Below are 19452 nucleotides of genomic sequence, written 5' to 3'. Positions count from 1 at the left end.
TTCCATATGCCTTACTATGGACTTATCCTCCTTTGAAAGGAGATTATGACTTCGCTGTAGGTAGCCATTATTGCTAGATCACTATTTCGGTACAAGACTTCAGTAGCTTGGGATATTCTTTCTTTATAGTTAGGGTAAGAATGTTCCGATGAATGATGTAATGATATTTCATCTCACGTGCCGACAGTGAGATCATAAATCTCCTTTCTGAGGAGAATAAGTCCATAGTAAGGCATATGGAAAATACTTTTGAGAAACTAACAAAGTGTACAATTAATTATCACTTTTAATGAGTTATATATATATATATATATATATATATATATATATATATATATATATATATATATATATATATATATATATATATATATATATATATTTGTTTCAGAAAAACAATCCATCTCGCTTGGTCTTAAATTTGATATCGATGTGAATAAGAGAGGTTATACTGATTACTTAAACAGGAACTACAGATGGAATGACAGCAACGTGCAAAAAGGTTTCAAACAAGGTCTAGTCACGTGCTTTCACGCTCTAGCCACGATGAATCAGTGTTCCATACCCAGACGGTTCAGATTAGCCTTAGAGAAACTAGGAAGGGACGACGACATAGTAATCACTAGTGCGGATAAAGGTGGGGGAGTTGTCGTCATGAACAGGGTAGATTATGGCACAAAAATGTTAGAATTGCTCAGCGACACCAATGAAGAGAAACATATTGGATACGCAGCTTTAGAAGGGGAGAATTTTAAAAAGGAAGCAAGGAAGATACTCACAAAAACCAGCCGGGGGAAAAAGTTACTGGGTCTGTTAGAGGAAGCCCATAAACCACCCACTATGCGGGGACTTCCGAAAGCCCATAAGTCAAACGTCCCGATGAGACCCATCACCTCTGGTATCGGGAGCGCTTCGCATAGACTGGCCAAATGCCTAGCCAAACCACTATCACAGAGGCTAGGCTCGACAAGTAACGCCCATTTAACTAACTCTGGGGATCTGATCACGAGGTTAAAGAATGTGGATCTTTCAAAAAAAGTGATGGCTAACTATGATGTAACTGCGCTCTTTACGAATGTCGAGGTAGAAGGGGTGTTGGCAGTGGCAAAGGTGGTAGATAGTTTGGATGAGGATGATTTAGCAGTGGCGAAAAGTGACTACTTAAAATTAGTGTCTCTGTGTGTAAAGTTTGGTCCTTTCATTTTCAAAGGGAAAGAATACAGACAACACCGATGACTTGCAATGGGTAGTACTCTCAGTGCGGTTCTAGCCTCATTGTACATGGAAGTTTTAGAGACAGATTATTTCATAAAGATAATGGGTAAAGACACGTTTTGGCTGAGGTATGTGGACGACGTTCTCGTCATCGCTCCGAAAGAGGTACAACTAGATAACAAGTTGAGTAGACTGAATCATGTCGAACCAAACATCCAGTTTACTATCGAACACGAGATGGATGACAGACTAGCTTTTTTGGATACGGTGATTTGGAGGAGAGGTAGTAAGGTATCATTCTCGGTCTACAGAAAAAGCACCAATAAAGACGATATGATTCATTCACGCAGCGCATGGTAACAAAATTAAAAACGGTGTGGTTATAGTTTTTTTCTTAAGGGCGTACCGTAATTGCAGTGAAGATTTTTTAAAGGATGAAATTAAATATATATTCAGTGTTCACGAAACTCAGATACCCGGAAGGACTACTGCACAGATTGAGAAAGAAAGCAACGGTAATAATGAGAAGGAAGAAGGACAACCGGTCCAGAGAAGACAGGGTTGGGATTTTGTCCGTCCCCAACTCGAACTACGCGGAGGAGTTGGGACATATCCTCACAAAAGCGGGTGTGAGCGTTGCTTTTTCAACGGGTACGAAATCAGGAGAGATTGTCAGGAGCAAGAATAAGAATAACTCAGAAAAAGGTATGGAGAAAGGCGCGGTCTACAATATACCATGTGGTGGTTGCCCGTGAGGATATTATGGAGAGACGGGAAGATCAGTGGAGCTGCAGACATATGGACACAAAAATAACGTCAAAGCTCACAGAACCTCCAACTCGCTAGTGGTTCATTTAGACCAATGTGGTCATCTTCCAGACTGGAACAGGATAGAGGTGCTCCACAAAGGTCTAGAAAAAAAAAAAAATAGTGAAGGCAGCCTACATTACTTCCCATCCCTGCATCAACCATAGGGATGGGTTTATAAAATCAGCAGGAGCAGCATGCACTTAAATCATCAAGATCAAGAGGACGATTGAGAACGAAGAGAGAAGCGGCATGGTGGGAGTCACATGAGAAGTATTGAGAATGAATGAGGGTATGGAGGTATAAGCTGCTCATTTTCTGAGATCGTGTGTACTTTGAGAATGTCCTGGTAAGGACCAAACGTCAATGAATAAAACTATAACTGTTCTCTGTGTTTAGCTCACCGCCGTTCCACTCATATATATATATATATATATATATATATATATATATATATATATATATATATATATATATATATGTACATATATATATATATACATATATATATATATATATATATATATATATATGAGAGAAATTCGCTAATAGCAGCGACATAAATCCGATAATTTTTATGACAGTTGCATGCAGGATTCGAACCCACTGCACTTGGTCATCCGTAGATTACCGTAACAGCGCCCTAGACCACTACACCACAGAAGCTATAAAATCCTTGAAACCTGGAATCGAACTGATTCCCGAGGGAAGGAAGATCACTTATTTCGGCGATCCGAATTCCTGTTTTACTCAAGGACCAAGCTCATCATGGTAAGGGGTAAGGACCGGAACGAATCCCTTTCACGCTTATCGCCATTGTCACTATGAGAGAAATTCGCTAATAGCAGCGACATAAATCCGATAACCTTTATGACAGTTGCATGCAGGTTTCGAACCCACCGCACTCGGTCATCCGTAGATTACCGTAACAGCGCCCTAGACCACTACACCACAGAAGCTATAAAATCCTTGAAACCTGGAATCGAACTGATTCCCGAGGGAAGGAAGATCACTTATTTCGGCGATCCGAATTCCTGTTTTACTCAAGGACCAAGCTCACCAGGGTAAGAGGTAAGGACCGGAACGAATCCCTTTCACGCTTATCGCCATTGTCACTATGAGAGAAATTCGCTAATAGCAGCGACATAAATCCGATAATTTTTATGACAGTTGCATGCAGGATTCGAACCCACTGCACTCGGTCATCCGTAGATTACCGTAACAGCGCCCTAGACCACTACACCACAGAAGCTATAAAATCCTTGAAACCTGGAATCGAACTGATTCCCGAGGGAAGGAAGATCACTTATTTCGGCGAGCTTGGTCCTTGAGTAAAACAGGAATTCGGATCGCCGAAATAAGTGATCTTCCTTCCCTCGGGAATCAGTTCGATTCCAGGTTTCAAGGATTTTATAGCTTCTGTGGTGTAGTGGTCTAGGGCGCTGTTACGGTAATCTACGGATGACCGAGTGCAGTGGGTTCGAATCCTGCATGCAACTGTCATAAAAATTATCGGATTTATGTCGCTGCTATTAGCGAATTTCTCTCATAGTGACAATGGCGATAAGCGTGAAAGGGATTCGTTCCGGTCCTTACCCCTTACCCTGGTGAGCTTGGTCCTTGAGTAAAACAGGAATTCGGATCGCCGAAATAAGTGATCTTCTTTCCCTCGGGAATCAGTTCGATTCCAGGTTTCAAGGATTTTATAGCTTCTGTGGTGTAGTTGTCTAGGGCGCTGTTACGGTAATCTACTGATGACCGAGTGCAGTGGGTTCGAATCCTGCATGCAACTGTCATAAAGAATTATCGGATTTATGTCGCTGCTATTAGCGAATTTCTCTCATAGTGACAATGGCGATAAGCGTGAAAGGGATTCGTTCCGGTCCTTACCCCTTACCATGGTGAGCTTGGTCCTTGAGTAAAACAGGAATTCGGATCGCCGAAATAAGTGATCTTCCTTCCCTCGGGAATCAGTTCGATTCCAGGTTTCAAGGATATTATAGCTTCTGTGGTGTAGTGGTCTAGGGCGCTGTTACGGTAATCTACGGATGACCGAGGGCAGTGGGTTCGAATCCTGCATGCAACTGTCATAAAAATTATCGGATATATATATATATATATATATATGTATATATATATATGCTAATAAGAACATGGGTACGTGTGTTCACTTATGCAAAGTAGACCACTTGGAAAAAGAAACTAACGAAGCAGAGCGCGTTCGTATATTACATCTTCAGTGCAAAAAGTACTTTTTGCACTGAAGATGTAATATACGAAAGCGCTCTGCTTCGTTAGTTTCTTTTTCCAAGTGGTCTACTTTGCATATATATATATATATATATATATATATATATATATATATATATATATATATATATATATATATATATATATATATATATATATATATGTATGCAAGGTTGACCACGAAGAAAAACTATTAGAGCAGAGCGCTTTCGTGTATTTACATCTTCAGTGCAAATAATACATATAGATGTATTTTTTGCACTGAAGATGTGAATACACGAAAGCGCTCTGCTTTAATAGTTTTTCTTCGTGGTCAACCTTGCATTTTCAAGAACACACGCCTCTAGTGTTTTCCTGCATATATATACATATGTGTGTGTGTGTATTTACCTAGTTGTATTTACCTAAGGAAAGGGAGCTATGCTAGTGGTGACCCGTCTTTGTATCTTTCAGCATCAAGTTTATTCTTACAATCGTGAATAGTATTGGCACACATTGTTTTTTCATCTAAGTTATTCCATATAACAAGCATTCTGTGTGGGAAGCTATTCTTTTTCCTGTGTGTGTGTGTATTCACCTCGGATCTGCTGCAGTCTCTGTCGAGACAGCCAGACACCACCCTACGGCAGTGAGCTCAGAGCTCATTATTTGCCGATCTCTGGGTAGGTCTGAGACCACTCACACACCACACACCGGGACAGCAAGGTCACAACTCCTTGACTAACGTCCCGTACCTACTCACTGCTAGGTGAACAGGGGTTACACGTGAAAGGAGACAAACCCAACTTATCTCCGCCCGGCCGGGGAATCGAACCCCGGTTCTCTGGCTTGTGAGGCCAGTGTTTTACCAATCCGCCACCGAGCCGTGTGTGTGTGTGTGTGTGTGTGTGTGTGTGTGTGTGTGTGTGTGTGTGTGTGTGTGTGTGTGTGTGTGTGTGTAAAGTGTCTACATTAAAAACATTTCAAAATTATATGTCCCAAGTATTTGAATGTCGTATTGACAAGAAACTTAAGTGTTGTCTTTTCTGGTTCTCTTTACCTGGAACTCTGCCCGGGCGGCGTTCATGTTGGTGATCATGGAACCGACATTCCCGACGATGGTGGCGAAGATCAAGACTCCCACCAAAAAGTCTATGACGACGAAGAGATACTCGATGTCTCGCTCCGGCTGTGGAGTCTCGCCGATTGTTGTCAGTGTCAGCGTGGACCAGTAGAAACTGAATTCGAATCGACGAAAATCAACTCATTATATACCACAAAGTGAAAAATAAAATTATCTGTTTATCTAACTACGCATCTTATTTGCTTATCTGATTTTTTTTATCTAAATAATTAGGTATTTTGATATTTTTTCATTGTATATTCAGATACTCATTTATTCATTTTTCTTGTTTTTATTTAGTTAAAAATTAGAAAGAATCAAATTATCTAACCTTTTCAGTTCTGTGGTAAACTCTAATATTAGTTAGGAAGGTCACTTTTATTCAACCTAATTTTACTGTGCATTGTTGCAACTCAAAACTTGCTTTCTGGATCAGTATTGGTTTTACGTACACGCTATAAAGTTGAATTATCATGAGAGGTCTTATAAATCCCAAAATCAGGAGTTAAAGGCCAATTGGTACTGAAATTTCACTATACAATAGTGCAAGTCACAAATGGATGCATTTACGGATGAGACAATGGATAATTTGCATCCTCATGAGGTGGAATAAACATTCGTTCCAGTGACTAACAATAATAAACCTCATTTTATGGCAACAGCGTCATCATGACTGTGGCTGATTGGTCGTTGCATTCAAACCCTCACAGCAACAGCCAATCAGGCGCAGTTATGATGATGTCATAATTTGATGTTTATTATTGACAGAGTGACTGGGGTCGGTTTTCAGTTATGATTTGACTTGATAACCAAGACATATCTTAAGTGTGAACACATTTCTGAAAGTCGATTGCAACGAACTGTTAGATAATATAAATCACTAGTGCACAGTGATGTCATATTGACTATCTGGCTGTCTGACCTCGAAAGTAATGAACTACCAGATTTTTTTTTAAAAATGTATCCCCTTAGATAGAACACGTGGTCTGACGGAGTTTCAAGACGTACCTGTTGACCGCGCATGGTCTGAGGGTTACTCAACCAAGCTCCAAGACCCACCTGTAGATGTACTGGTGGGCGAAAGTCCCGTTCCTACCAATGGTGATGTTCTTGTAGACCCAGCCGTCGGTGCCAAAGCCGATGGCGTAGGAGATGGCGAAGTAGAAGCAGGCGTTCCAGTGGATGATGACCAGGATGGAGAGGACCACCTTGCCGATACGGAAGGCGTTGGGGAAGTTCGTCCGCGTCTCCGTCTTGTCGAAGAACTCGTTCATCCGACCGAACCTGTACGAGGAATTCGATAAAGTGGACAAAAGGAATTTCATTATTTATTCATTTATTTTTTCTGTTTCATTTATTAATTTATACATTTGCTTAATTCTTAATTTTGTTGATTTTATTGATTAATCTATTTTATCTACCTGTTTCTCTATTTTCATTTTCCAATCCTATTAATCTTTTTTTAGAGAAAGAGCGAGTTCAAATGGATAACGGATGTTCGATTTTTGAGAGCTCAGAGAATTCTTTAAACGGAATAGAATCACCTGGCCAGAAAAGATTTGTCGACAGAGCTTTGAGCCCTCAAAGAGGCAGAGGTATTTCTAGACCGAGTAAGATCATACGGCGTAAAATCATATCGTCTGACGATAACCTGAACAAAACCGTTAAGGTTGATGAGGCACCTCCCCCAGTTGGTTCTAAAAAAGGAGGTTAAAAAGGGATTAAATCAAGCGATGAAGCTTAACCCTCTCCCTCGGTGCGACGACATTTCTGAGTATTAACTAAAATTTGGAATTATTCGAGGGCGAGATCATGGAGGACCGCGTAGTGCTGAAACCAACTGTCGTATGCTGAAAGGAAAAATGTGGATTCCCGTGAGAACACCCAAATAACGACCTTGTGTCTTTAAATCATAAGGGTCATAATGTCGTGTGACTTAGGGCATCGTCAACTTACTCTGGTGACGAATATTTTATTCCTGATGTCGTTTGGTGAATTTTATTGAGGATTTCAACATCGTCTCCACTATTCTATTGAATTCGGCGACAAGACCTACACATTGATTATCTTTTGATGAAAGGCCCTAGCACAACTTACAGGTCTCCAAACTTAGATTATTTCATTTTTTATGATAATGTTGTTTATTAATTTTTTGTGCAATCGAATTCGTTGGGTTTGATAAGATGTTAAGTGTTCAAATATATTACGGGTAAAATGCACGGGGTGGCCCACGTAAATGCGAACCATAAAAAAAAAAATTGCTATTTCATAAATTGACCAGACCTAGTGGAATTTTCACAATATATATATATATATATATATATATAGATATATATATATGTATATATATATGTATATATATATATATATATATATATATATATATATATATGAAATTTGTGCATATATATATATATATATATATATATATTGATCTATTTATGTTTATATATAGAGTGCATATTTATCGTGGTTCGCACTTAGGGAGTGCCATCCTATATTATCTAAAGTTCGATTGAATGACTCTTGCTTAAGTAAATTTTCAAGTCAGTTCCCCCAAAATACTCCACTGTTACTCTTTTTTATATAATTGCCTTATATTGCAGATAAAATGCCCAGAAATTATATAAAAAAGATTCCAGGCTACATTTGTTATGCAGCATTCCGGTAATAAAGAAATATCACTGACTTCTCAAGAAAACAAACTGTATCAACTTGATTTTGGTGCAAAATCGGCAATCAGGAAAAAGCGTTGGCTTCTTCATAATTTAAGACGATTAATCAGCCGAGCTGTAACAGCCTACCAACCCGAGAGTACGTATTATGATATAAATCTGATTTAGAAATTCGACGCCTCTCTGATTGAACGTATCACGCGACTTTGCCCAGAGGAGGGATCTCACGGCTTCCCTGTCTGTTCCTTATTCATAAATATCTAACTTGCCATCACTTGGCGGCATGCGAATGCAAAACACAAAAAACTACCTTCCCTCTAAAAAAAAAAAAAAAAAAAAAAAAAAAAAAAAAAAAGGTGGGTGGGAGTGGATTGCTTTTTATTTATCTTTTTAATTATTTATCTATTAGGTGTCTTAATCTCTCTCCATTGTTCTCCTGGGACTGACCGGAAAAGCCTGTTGAATCTGACGAGCACCGGGCACGGCACGAAGTTAAAACAGGACGTCGTGGTGACGAGGTAGATTAAGTCGGTGGGCAGGATGGAAAGGACGTCCAGTTTGAAGGGCAACGACTTGACGTAGTTCCTCCGCAGTTTAGAAGATTCTTTGACCATCAAGCCCTGCTCGAGGTAGCCTGGGCAAGAAGAAAGAGAGGAAAAGTTCTTAGGTTATTAGGTCATGCAATGAGAACGAAGCCGGACTGTATTGATCTGAAGATGATGATAATGATATGCTTGAACGTCACAAACTCCCCCTTATCGGAGGCTAGGACGGTGTTCCTTACAGAGGACTTTCTAGCGTAGAATTTAATGAACCATACCCCCTTGGTGCAACTTCGCCGGTGGCAGGTTTCGAGCCGCTATATCCTCGACCTAACCCGCTCTACCAGCGGACATGATGTAACGATTAGCTTTAATTTGAGATAGCCTTTTATGCCCGAAAAGTAGCCACTGCCATCGAAATTGAATTTGACACGTGGTTCGTTCGAATTGTCGTTTTTTTTCTTTTTTCTTTTAGATAAGATAATTTTCTTGGCCCTTTGACTGTACGATGTAGCTTATCTTAGTCACAAATAAAATTGAAATATTAATCTATTCCTCTTCGCGTTGAAAATCAACACAATTTTTTCACAAAATGAGAATTTTAGTCACGAATTTTGTGTGTGATCTTAGACGCCAACTAAGACCCAATACCTTCTTGGCCCTTCGTCTAGACGATGTAGCTTGTTTTAGTCACAAACAAAATTGAATATTTACACAATTTTTCACAAAATGAAAATTCTAGTCACGAAGTTTGTGTGGGATGTTAGACGCCAACCAAGACGCAGTTTTTCTTGGCCCTTCGACTGGACGATGTAGCTTGTTTTCGTCAGAAAACAAAATTGAAATATTAATTTATTCCTCTTCGCGTTGAAAATCTACAATTTTTTTTTTCACAAAATGGGAATTCTAGTTACGAAAGTTGTGTGTGATCATAGACGCCAACTAAGACGCAGTACCTTCATGCGCGCGGATGACCATGTCGATGACATAGAGTCCGTCGCAGATGTAGTCACAGGTTAGCCATAGCGCTGGGCTCAGGTTGTGCAGTTCCCAGAACACAGACCGTCCGATGATCATGATCAAGTTGTAAAGGATTGCCATGGTCATCACTGCTAACCACTGCAAGAAGAGGAATCACTGTTGGGTTTACTGTGAAAAAAGTTGTGTCTGTGTGTGTGTGTACGTATGTGAGCGCGCGTGTGTGAGTGTGTGTGTGCGCGCGTGCGCGGATGTTTGGACGTGTGTGTATTCACTTAATTATAATATACATATTAAAGGCTATGCTCGTGGTATCTCGCCTCAGATTTTTTCAGTAACTAGAAGGAAGATTGAGTGCAGGAGGAGGCGAGAGGCGAAGCAGAAGGAAGTTGAAGGGAGAGAAGAGGAAGAGCAAGGGTAAAATGAGGGCAAGGAGGGGGAATGGGAGAAGGAAGGGGAGGGAGGAGGAAGAGGAGGAGAGGGAGAAGGAGGAATCAAACCCCTTAATTCTAGCTCGTGATGAAAGCCGATCGAGGCAAAGAGGGCGAGTACCCGATAGTGGAATGGTTTGGTGGGGTCGATGGCGAAGTACCCCTTGAAGGCGCCGCAGCAGAAGGTTTGGGTGGCCTCCTCCGTTTCCCTCACTTGCCCAGCCATCGCCAGCTTCTCCAAGAAGCTGTCCGGTCGCTCGGGCTCCCGTTGGACGCGACCGCGGGCCCACCAGCGTAGTACCTTCGAAGACAATAAAGAAAAAAAAAAAAAAAAAAAAAAAAATGAAAACTCAAGGGAAGTGGGACTTAAGATTGACGTCATGTCGCTTTGTCTGGATAACAATTCACAAAGTCTGAAAGCTAAGTGACGTCATGTCGACTTCAACAACATTACTAGAAAATTAAGACAGTTTGAATATTTAAGGTAGTGCTAATAACAGATGTGCTGTGGATATTAATTGTAAGATCTCCAAAAGAATGTGAAATAACAGGGACCTTTTGCTGCTCTGACATGGAGTTTTCGATCTTTGATATTTATTTATGTATTTTATTTGCTATTTACATTATTATATTTTTTATTGATTATTTTATCATTATTAAGATTTTTTCGCATCCGACCTAGATATGGACCAAGAGGTCTCCTGTCGGCATGCTCCGTCTGTGTAATCCTTTATATATATATATATATATATATATATATATATATATATATATATATATATATATATACTGTATATATATATATGTGTATATATATATATATATATATATATATATACTGTGTATATATATATATAACGTGTGTATATATATATATATATATATACTGTATATATATATATGTGTATATATATATATATATATATATATATATATATATATATATATATATATATATATGCTAGCCAAATTACCCGCGCGTTGCTGCGGGCAAATGATGATCATTTCAATTTTGATAGAATTTGTGGAGAATAGTTACACATATCAATATAACTTAATGGAAAAGGTAACGCAAATAAAATGTTAAGTAAGAAAAAAAAAAATCAATTTGAGGAGGGAGACGCGCCTTTGGAAATAAATTATATTCGGCCGTAAGAGAAGAAATGAGTTAACCTTTCATTATCTTTGAAATTGAGTATATCACCGCCCGCGAAAAAGCAAGATAAAAATAACTAATATTTCAAAATTTGGTAAAATTATACAATCATTTTACATTTACATGCTTTCTCCTTACAAAGACTATCATAGTTTGTGACAACATTAATTTCACAAATATAAATAATATTTATGAACACAAACAGTGGTTTGTTTAGTCATAGTAATTTTTGTCACAAAATGCCAATCGTGTTAAAGGGATACTACAGTAGTGGCGTGTTATCCCACCATACCCCTTTAACCCTTAACCCTAACCAAAATAATATATATTTTTTTTAAATGAAATATAGTTATCCAAGTACCTGGAGTGATAGGGTATCAGAATATATATGGTTATGGGGGGGTCTACCTCCAAAACCCTAGGAGGAGTTCGTGAACAAACAAACAGGCAGACAAACAGAAGCATAGAGCAAAACCTGTCAGGAGTAAACTCAGGAACTCGGAACTAGACCCGTGACTTCATCAACGTATATATATATATATCCGCAGAAAACCACTTAGGAAATGAGACTGATCCAAACGTTTTCGTCTATTCAGACATTTTCCTTGAAAATGTCTGAATAGACGAAAACGTTCGGATTATAGTGTCTCATTTTCTAAGTGGTTTTCTGCGAATTCTTACATACACGCGTTTTAGTGATTTGTTGTTATATATACATATATATATATACATATATATATATATATATATATATACATACGTACATACATACATACATACATACTGGAACAATGTGACAAGTTGATGAAGGTGGAAAAAAGAAGTCACGGGTCTAGTTCCGAGTTTCTGAGTTTATTCCTGACTGGTTTTGCTCTATGTTTCTTTAGAGGAATATCTGAAGAAGCATAGAGCAAAACCGGTCAGGAATAAAATCAGAAACTGGGAACTAGACCTGTGACTTCTTTTTCCACCTACATCATATATATACATATATATATAATATATATATACATATATATATATATATATATATATATATATATATATATATATATATATATATATATATATATTCCTGGCACTAATGAACTGTTTCCTGTATTTAAGGTCAGAACTCACTAGAACTCCCAGGTCTCTCTCGTACTCGGTTTTGTCTAAGAACGTGTTATCTGCTTTCGGGGTTGTGTGGCCCTACGTTTAACACGCTGCGCCTTGAGATATTGAAGTTCATTTGCCATTTACCGACCATGTGATGAATTTGTCAAGATCTTCCTGCAGAATCTCGGCGTTTTCTTCTGACTTATTTAGGCATCATATTTTAGTGTCGCCCGGAAACTTACTAATATCACTACTAATCCCATTGTCCAATTCGTTTATATACATAATGAACAATAAAGGACCCAGAACCGAGCCCTGGGGAACTCCACTAGAAAGATTCCCTCATTTGGATTTTACACATTTTATGGTGACCCACTGTTTTCTGTCACTGATCCAAGATCTAATCCATTCAAACACCTTTCCTTCTATGCTATGGTGGGGCATCTTGTCGAACGCTTTGCTAAAGTCGAGGTAAATAACATCGTAATTATCATTATTATTTAATAGAAGATTAGTCACACAATATCAACACTTGGAGAACCATGCTGTGAGTCATGAATCAAATCATGTCTCTTGATGTGATCTCTGGTTCTATTAGCTATCATTGATTCAAACATTTTATTTATCACTGATGTCATACTGATTGGCCTGTAGTTGCATACACTCGTGGACGATTTACCTCCCTTTTTGAAAACAGGAACAATGTTTGCCTGCCCCCAAGCAATAGGTACAATTTACACTCTTGAAGCACGTTCGGAAATTTTTTGTCTGGACCCGGGGATTTTGTAGCTTTAATTCTTTCAATCTGTTTGACTACTTCTACCTTACTAATGCTGATGTTGGTCTACTTTCTTCATCCCCTCTGAAAATTGGATGAGTAGTCAGGCACCATATTTAACCTCTCCTTTGTAAACATAGAGAGAAAATGTTTGTTAAACGCTTCACTTATTTTTTCCTCCGATTCTATCGTGACATCTTCGTCGTTTTAATTTGGCCTATCATTTCCTTATATTTTGTTCTGTAGAGATAAAAAAAAAGCTCTTTGTGCGTTTGTTCTTTTTAACCCGTCTTGCTATATCATATTTGGATCTAAGGTGTGTTCCCCATTTTATATTCTTGCGTAAAGTCTTCTTTTCATTCCGATCTCATATAGCCTGTTCGTCACCCATTTGGGAGTATTACTATTCTGTCGTATCGACTTATTTTGTGCATCTAGAATTAAAGTTCTTAGGTTACCGTACATTTCATCCAGATCGCTGACCGGGCTGTTGACCTCGCGTTTGTGAGTGACCTGACACAAGGTACGCATATTACCCTCCGTGACCCAACACCTGACTACACTACATATATATATATATATATATATATATATATATATATATATATATATATATATTATGTATGTATATATATATATATATATATATATATATATATATATATGCATATATGTATATATATGTACACACACACACACACACATACACACACACACACACACACACACACACACACACACACACATATATGTATATATATATATATATCTATATATATATCTATATATATATATATATATATATGTTGAAGAAGGTGGAAAAAGAAGTCACGGGTCTAGTTCCGAGTTCCTGAGTTTATTCCTGACCGGTTTCGCTTTATGCTTCTTCTTCTTTTTCCACCTTCTTCAACTTGTCACAATGTACCCACATGTATATATATACAGTGCATATATATATATATGTATATATATATATATATATATATATATATATATTTCATATGTATATACATATATATTTATATATACATACACACTGAATGGTTCCCAGTGATCAATTAATATCTTTTTCAACCACATATCACTTTTAATTCCGTACCATCGCAAACGAGTCTGAGAATCGCTCGAAGGAGGTATCCATTGGAAATTGAAACGTAGACGAGCCGAGGATTCGAACCCAGCTAACCTGTAACAAAGTTACATTGACCTAACCCAAATCTCTCTTGATAGTGTATTGGGTTACGTCAATGTAACTTTGTTACGGGTTAGCTGGGTTTGAATCCTCGGCTCGTCTACGTTTCAATTTCCAACAGATGCCTCCTTCGAGCGATTCTCAGACTCGTTTGCGATGGTACGGAATTAAAAGTGATACGTGGTTGAAAAAGATATATAGATATATATATATATATATATATATATATATATATATATATATATGTATATATATATGTATATATTTTATGGAAGAAAGTATACGCTGGACTCGACGTTCGTCAATTTATTCCGACGTTTCGAACCCTGTCCGGGGTTCGTCTTCAGGGTAATACAGTGGTAGCCATAGGAAATGTACATAAATAGGGTTCCTGGACTCCAGCTATTTTCGAATATGTATATATGTATATATATATGTATGTATATGCATATGTAAATATATATATATATATATATGAGAGAGAATGTGGGTGGGGAAGGGCAAACGAAGATGTGTTAGGAATAGAGTTTATTGCCCTAACGTTGCGACCAACTTGGTCTTCTTCAGAGGACTACAGCATTACAAACGGATCACAATTCTTATAGTCGTAGTGAGAGGGAACCCGCCAAGGTATGAGCGTCATGTTTTCCCTTTGGCTAACGATTTAATTATTAGGACACTTGCTGCTTTCGAGAGGCATTTAAATCCGTCTCTGTCGTTGTTGTTCTTGTTGGCGGCGATATGTGCAGCTTCCACAGTTTTTCTCATTTTCTTCTCAAATCCCTCGCAGAAATTCTTCTCAAATCCCTCGCAGAAATTCTACACGAGGGATTTGAGAAGAAAATGAGAAAAACTGTGGAAGCTGCACATATCGCCGCCAACAAGAACAACAACGACAGAGACGGATTTAAATGCCTCTCGAAAGCAGCAAGTGTCCTAATAATTAAATCGTTAGCCAAAGGGAAAACATGACGCTCATACCTTGGCGGGTTCCCTCTCACTACGACTATAAGAATTGTGATCCGTTTGTAATGCTGTAGTCCTCTGAAGAAGACCAAGTTGGTCGCAACGTTAGGGCAATAAACTCTATTCCTAACACATCTTCGTTTGCCCTTCCCCACCCACATTCTCTCTCATTTGTCTGAAATAATCTTAAATATATATATATATATATATACATACATACATATATATATATATATATACATATATATATATATATGGTATCTTTTTAGAAATAACCTACTCGATATAGAAAAAATAAATAAATATTCATTTTGTAAATTATTAATCAACATATTGCACATTTTTCTTGACGGAAATTGATTAAAAAATTGCTAAAATCAAACACACAACCGAATGGAGCTGTGACTATAGGTTCGAGAGGCCATGTTGTCTGTCGAGTCTCATCAATGTCAGTCTAACGATGGTGTAGACATTGCGTAACGGGTATTCTCCCACTTCAAGTGACGTCACCACATTACATAACTTTAAAACAGTGTTACGGAGCTGAACTTCATGTTTTTCTTCAATGTATGAAACTCCTCTACACCCCGCAGTCCGATCCGATGCTAAAACAGGCTGTCAACATTACTAAATTCAGGTTAGGTAGATTAGGTTAGGTGAGGCGAATTTATTATACTTAAATTTTTTCGACCTCGGCATCTATCAAAGCAAAGATGGCGTCTCAAACAGTCGTCATGGCTCCGTTCGTTAATGTATCGCTTTTAGCAATTTTTTTTATTGGTTTCCGCCAAGAAAAAACCCATATCAATTTGATGTATTATAATTTACAAAATGAATATCTAATTTTCAATTGCTATATCGCGAAGGTATGTGCTTCTAAAAATTAGCCATATATTCATACATACAGTCTATATTTGTATGTATACACAATCCCTGTTTCATTGGATCAGAGAATAAGAAACATCTTTAATGTATGCGTACGACAGACCCCCACAAGTTTCCTTTAAGCCTTTAGCAACAATCTACGAATGAATTTGTCATCGTGGGACCTACCTGGAGAGTACTGACGAGTTTATTGATAGTATCGTGCGGTGCTGCTTGTGAAGAGTCAGCCCGAAGGATCTCCGAGCAAACGTCGTCTGCCAACGACTGGTGAGCACTGGCTGGGGACAAGAAACCGTTTTCCCCCTGTAAAGTACAAAAATATGTAAATAAATAAACAAAAAAATGAATTAACTAATAGACAGATAAATCAATAAGTAGATAAATAAGTAAATAAATGAATTAACACATAAACAAATGAATGAATTAATTAATAGACGTATAAATCAATAAGTAAATAAGTAAATAAGCAAATTAATAATAAACAAATGAATGAATTAATTAATAGACGGATAAATCAATAAGTAAATAAATTGGTAAATAAACAAATTAGTAAATGAACAAATGAATGAATTAATTAATAGACGGATGTAGTTCTTTGTTAGAAACAAATAAAATTTAACCTAGTCATATGAAACCTACTTTTGATGATGATATTTGTTTAAGCTTGGGTTTGTTAAAACTCGATAACTTCATTACTAGGGAAGTTGTTGAATGTTCTACAGCTCCAAGGGTTTCCAGGCCAGTGTAATCTAATATCTACACACACACACACACACACACACACACACACACACACACACACACACACACACACACACACACACACACACACACACACACACACACACACACACACACACACACACACACACACACACACACACACACACACACACACACACACACACAACACTTTCGTCGAATGGACGGCGAGAATTGGTGTACCGAAGAAAAAGGAAAATCTACGTGGATCTCAACGTCCAGGAAGTGCCTTATTGTATTTATAGGGAAGGGGAGTGCTCGTGGTGTAGTGGGGGAGTGATAGGGAAGGAGAAGGGAAGGGATTATTGAGGGAAATGGAGGGAAATGAGGAAGAGAGGGACATGGTCCAGGAGGCCAGGCGTCTTGTAAACAAGAGGCGTACCGACAATAATGATTTTGGTGACGACGGGATAAACAAAAATGTAAAGATTAGAAGTATAGATAAGAGCAGCATAGTAGAAGGTAATGATAGTAGTTTCCAGGGATTTAAAAAGGGTGGGGGGGATACCAACCTCCCCCGATTGGCAAGACTAGAGGAGAAACTTGATAAGATTACCGAACATTGGGAAAACAGATTCGTTAACGTAGCCAAAATTGCGCAGAGAGTTGAATAATTGGAAGAACAAGAGAGGGCGAACAAAAACTTAACTAATGAAATAGAAGAATTAAAAAGACAGGTAAAAGAAGTACAAGAGGAGAATGAAGAATTAAAGAGGAATAATAAAGACAACAAAGAGGCCATAGCAAAAGAAGCACAGGGTCGGAAAAAAACCAGGAAAACAGTAAAGTTGCATTTACTGACATAATTAAACAGCAAATGAAAGAAAAAACTGAAGACTCAGTTATCAAAGTGATGAGACAGAAGGAGAATATAGTAAGAGACTTAGCAGATAAAAAGAAATGTATAATTATACTAGGAATGGAAGAGAAACATAACCTAGATAGAACTTCAAGAATCAATGAGGAAAAAGAAAAAGTAAGCAGTTTACTAGAATTAGTTCAGAAAGATGAACCTGAAATTATGAAACAAATTGAAGAGATGTATAGGCTCAGAAAGTATAGTACAGATAAGACCAGACCAATTAAGATTAAATTCAGGTCACAAACGACGGCAGAGAATATCTTAACAAAAACAGGGAAACTAGCAGCAAGTGAACAATATAAAAAGGTATGGATAAAAAGAGAAATGAATAAAGAGGAAAGAGAGGAGGAAAAAAGGAAAAGACATGAAGCTAAGGAAAAAAACGAGATGAGAACAGAGTCAGAAAAAGAGAAATTCTATTGGAGAGTAGTGAATATGAAAGTAAGGAAATACGACATACTAGAGAAAAACAAAAGGGAAACAGAGAATACAATGGAAGTGGCAGAAAACTAAGAGTATCTTACACAAATATAGATGGATTAATAACAGGAGTGAATGAGCTGAATGATTATCTGAAGGAAAAAGATCCGGACATAATGGGAATTGTAGAAACGAAATTAAAAGGTCCACAACCACCCAACAGTATAGGACATGATGCATACAATTATTGGATTAGAAACAGAGAGAAAAAACAAGGGGGTGGAGTTATGTTCCTGACTAAGAAGGATATAAACGTGAGATTTGTCATATATGGAAAGAATACAGTAGAGATGATTATGATCGAAGAAGAGCAGAAAGTTTGTGATAAATTATGTGCCTCCGAAAACAGCCTCATAGGAAGAAAGTGAACATAAAAGTATGTTAGAGGACACAAGGATAACATTAAATAAGATAATGGAAGATGGAGGAAGAATAGTTATGATGGGCGACTTTAATTGCAAAGAAATCTGCTGGGAAGAGATGACAGTAAAGGGTGGAGACGGCTCATGTGGAAATGTTCTACTCGAGATGATTATTGAACATACAATGACACAGTGGATACAGGAGAACACTAGGTATAGAAATGAAGAAGAACCATCGATATTAGACTTAATAATCACATCTGAACCTAGAATAGTGGAAAAGATTGAATATAAAACCCCAATAAATAAAAGTGACCACATATTGATTGAACTGGACTAAATGAGGAAAAATATACATGAAAAGAAATGAACAATATAGAAAAGGAAGAATGATGTATGAAAAAACAAACTTTGATAAAATAAGAGAATTCTTTCAAAAAGAAAACAGGGAAGGAATATACAAAGAGGAAATAACAGTGGAAGAGAAATGGAATATTTTGACAAAAATTTACAAAAAAGGAGTGGAAAAGTATGTCCCAAGACAAAAACAAGAAAAAGAATATGTAAAGTGCTGGTATAACAAAAACTGTAGGGAGCTAAAAGACAAAAGAGATAAAGCTTGGACCAAATGGAAGAAATACAAAAGACCTAAAAAATGGAAAATATATACTTGTTATAGAAATGAATATGTACAAGCGTGCAGAGAGGAGAAGAGAAAATATGAAAAAGATGTCATAGAAAAATGTAAAGATCAACCAAAACTATTTTACAGATTTGTAAACAACAGACTAAAAAACAAACAAGATTTGGAGAAATTAAGACAAGGAGGAGTTGAATACACAGAGGAAACAGAAATGGTGGAAATTATGAACAAACATTTTAAATCAGTGTTTACAAGGGAGAACATACAA

At 37.5% G+C, this 19452-nt stretch overlaps 1 protein-coding gene across 2 annotated transcripts in view; it reads right to left on the bottom strand.

The window, feature by feature from the left end:
• The window catches only part of LOC143035121 (cyclic nucleotide-gated channel alpha-3-like), a 36492-nt gene extending 20122 nt beyond the window's left edge, over positions 1 to 16370 (bottom strand). The window contains exons 1-6 of one of the 2 annotated variants that reach the window (XM_076201711.1): positions 16244 to 16370; positions 10122 to 10301; positions 9548 to 9710; positions 8497 to 8683; positions 6434 to 6658; positions 5312 to 5489 (exon numbers count right to left, since the gene is read on the bottom strand). In XM_076201711.1, coding sequence (XP_076057826.1) covers positions 5312 to 5489; positions 6434 to 6658; positions 8497 to 8683; positions 9548 to 9710; positions 10122 to 10226 — 858 coding nt within the window. In that variant the 5' untranslated portion in view covers positions 10227 to 10301; positions 16244 to 16370. Of the gene's footprint in view, positions 1 to 5311; positions 5490 to 6433; positions 6659 to 8496; positions 8684 to 9547; positions 9711 to 10121; positions 10423 to 16243 lie in introns of those variants that run through there. The other variant, XM_076201710.1, reaches the window with a different exon arrangement.
• Positions 16371 to 19452: the final 3082 nt, after the last annotated feature.

The sequence above is a fragment of the Oratosquilla oratoria genome, chromosome 18 (genome assembly GCF_046742065.1).
Source record: "Oratosquilla oratoria isolate Oo_2021 chromosome 18, ASM4674206v1, whole genome shotgun sequence".
Lineage (NCBI taxonomy): Eukaryota > Metazoa > Arthropoda > Malacostraca > Stomatopoda > Squillidae > Oratosquilla > Oratosquilla oratoria.
The sequence above is the reverse complement of the archived record's forward strand: the minus strand, read 5'-3'. Positions and strand labels throughout refer to the sequence as shown.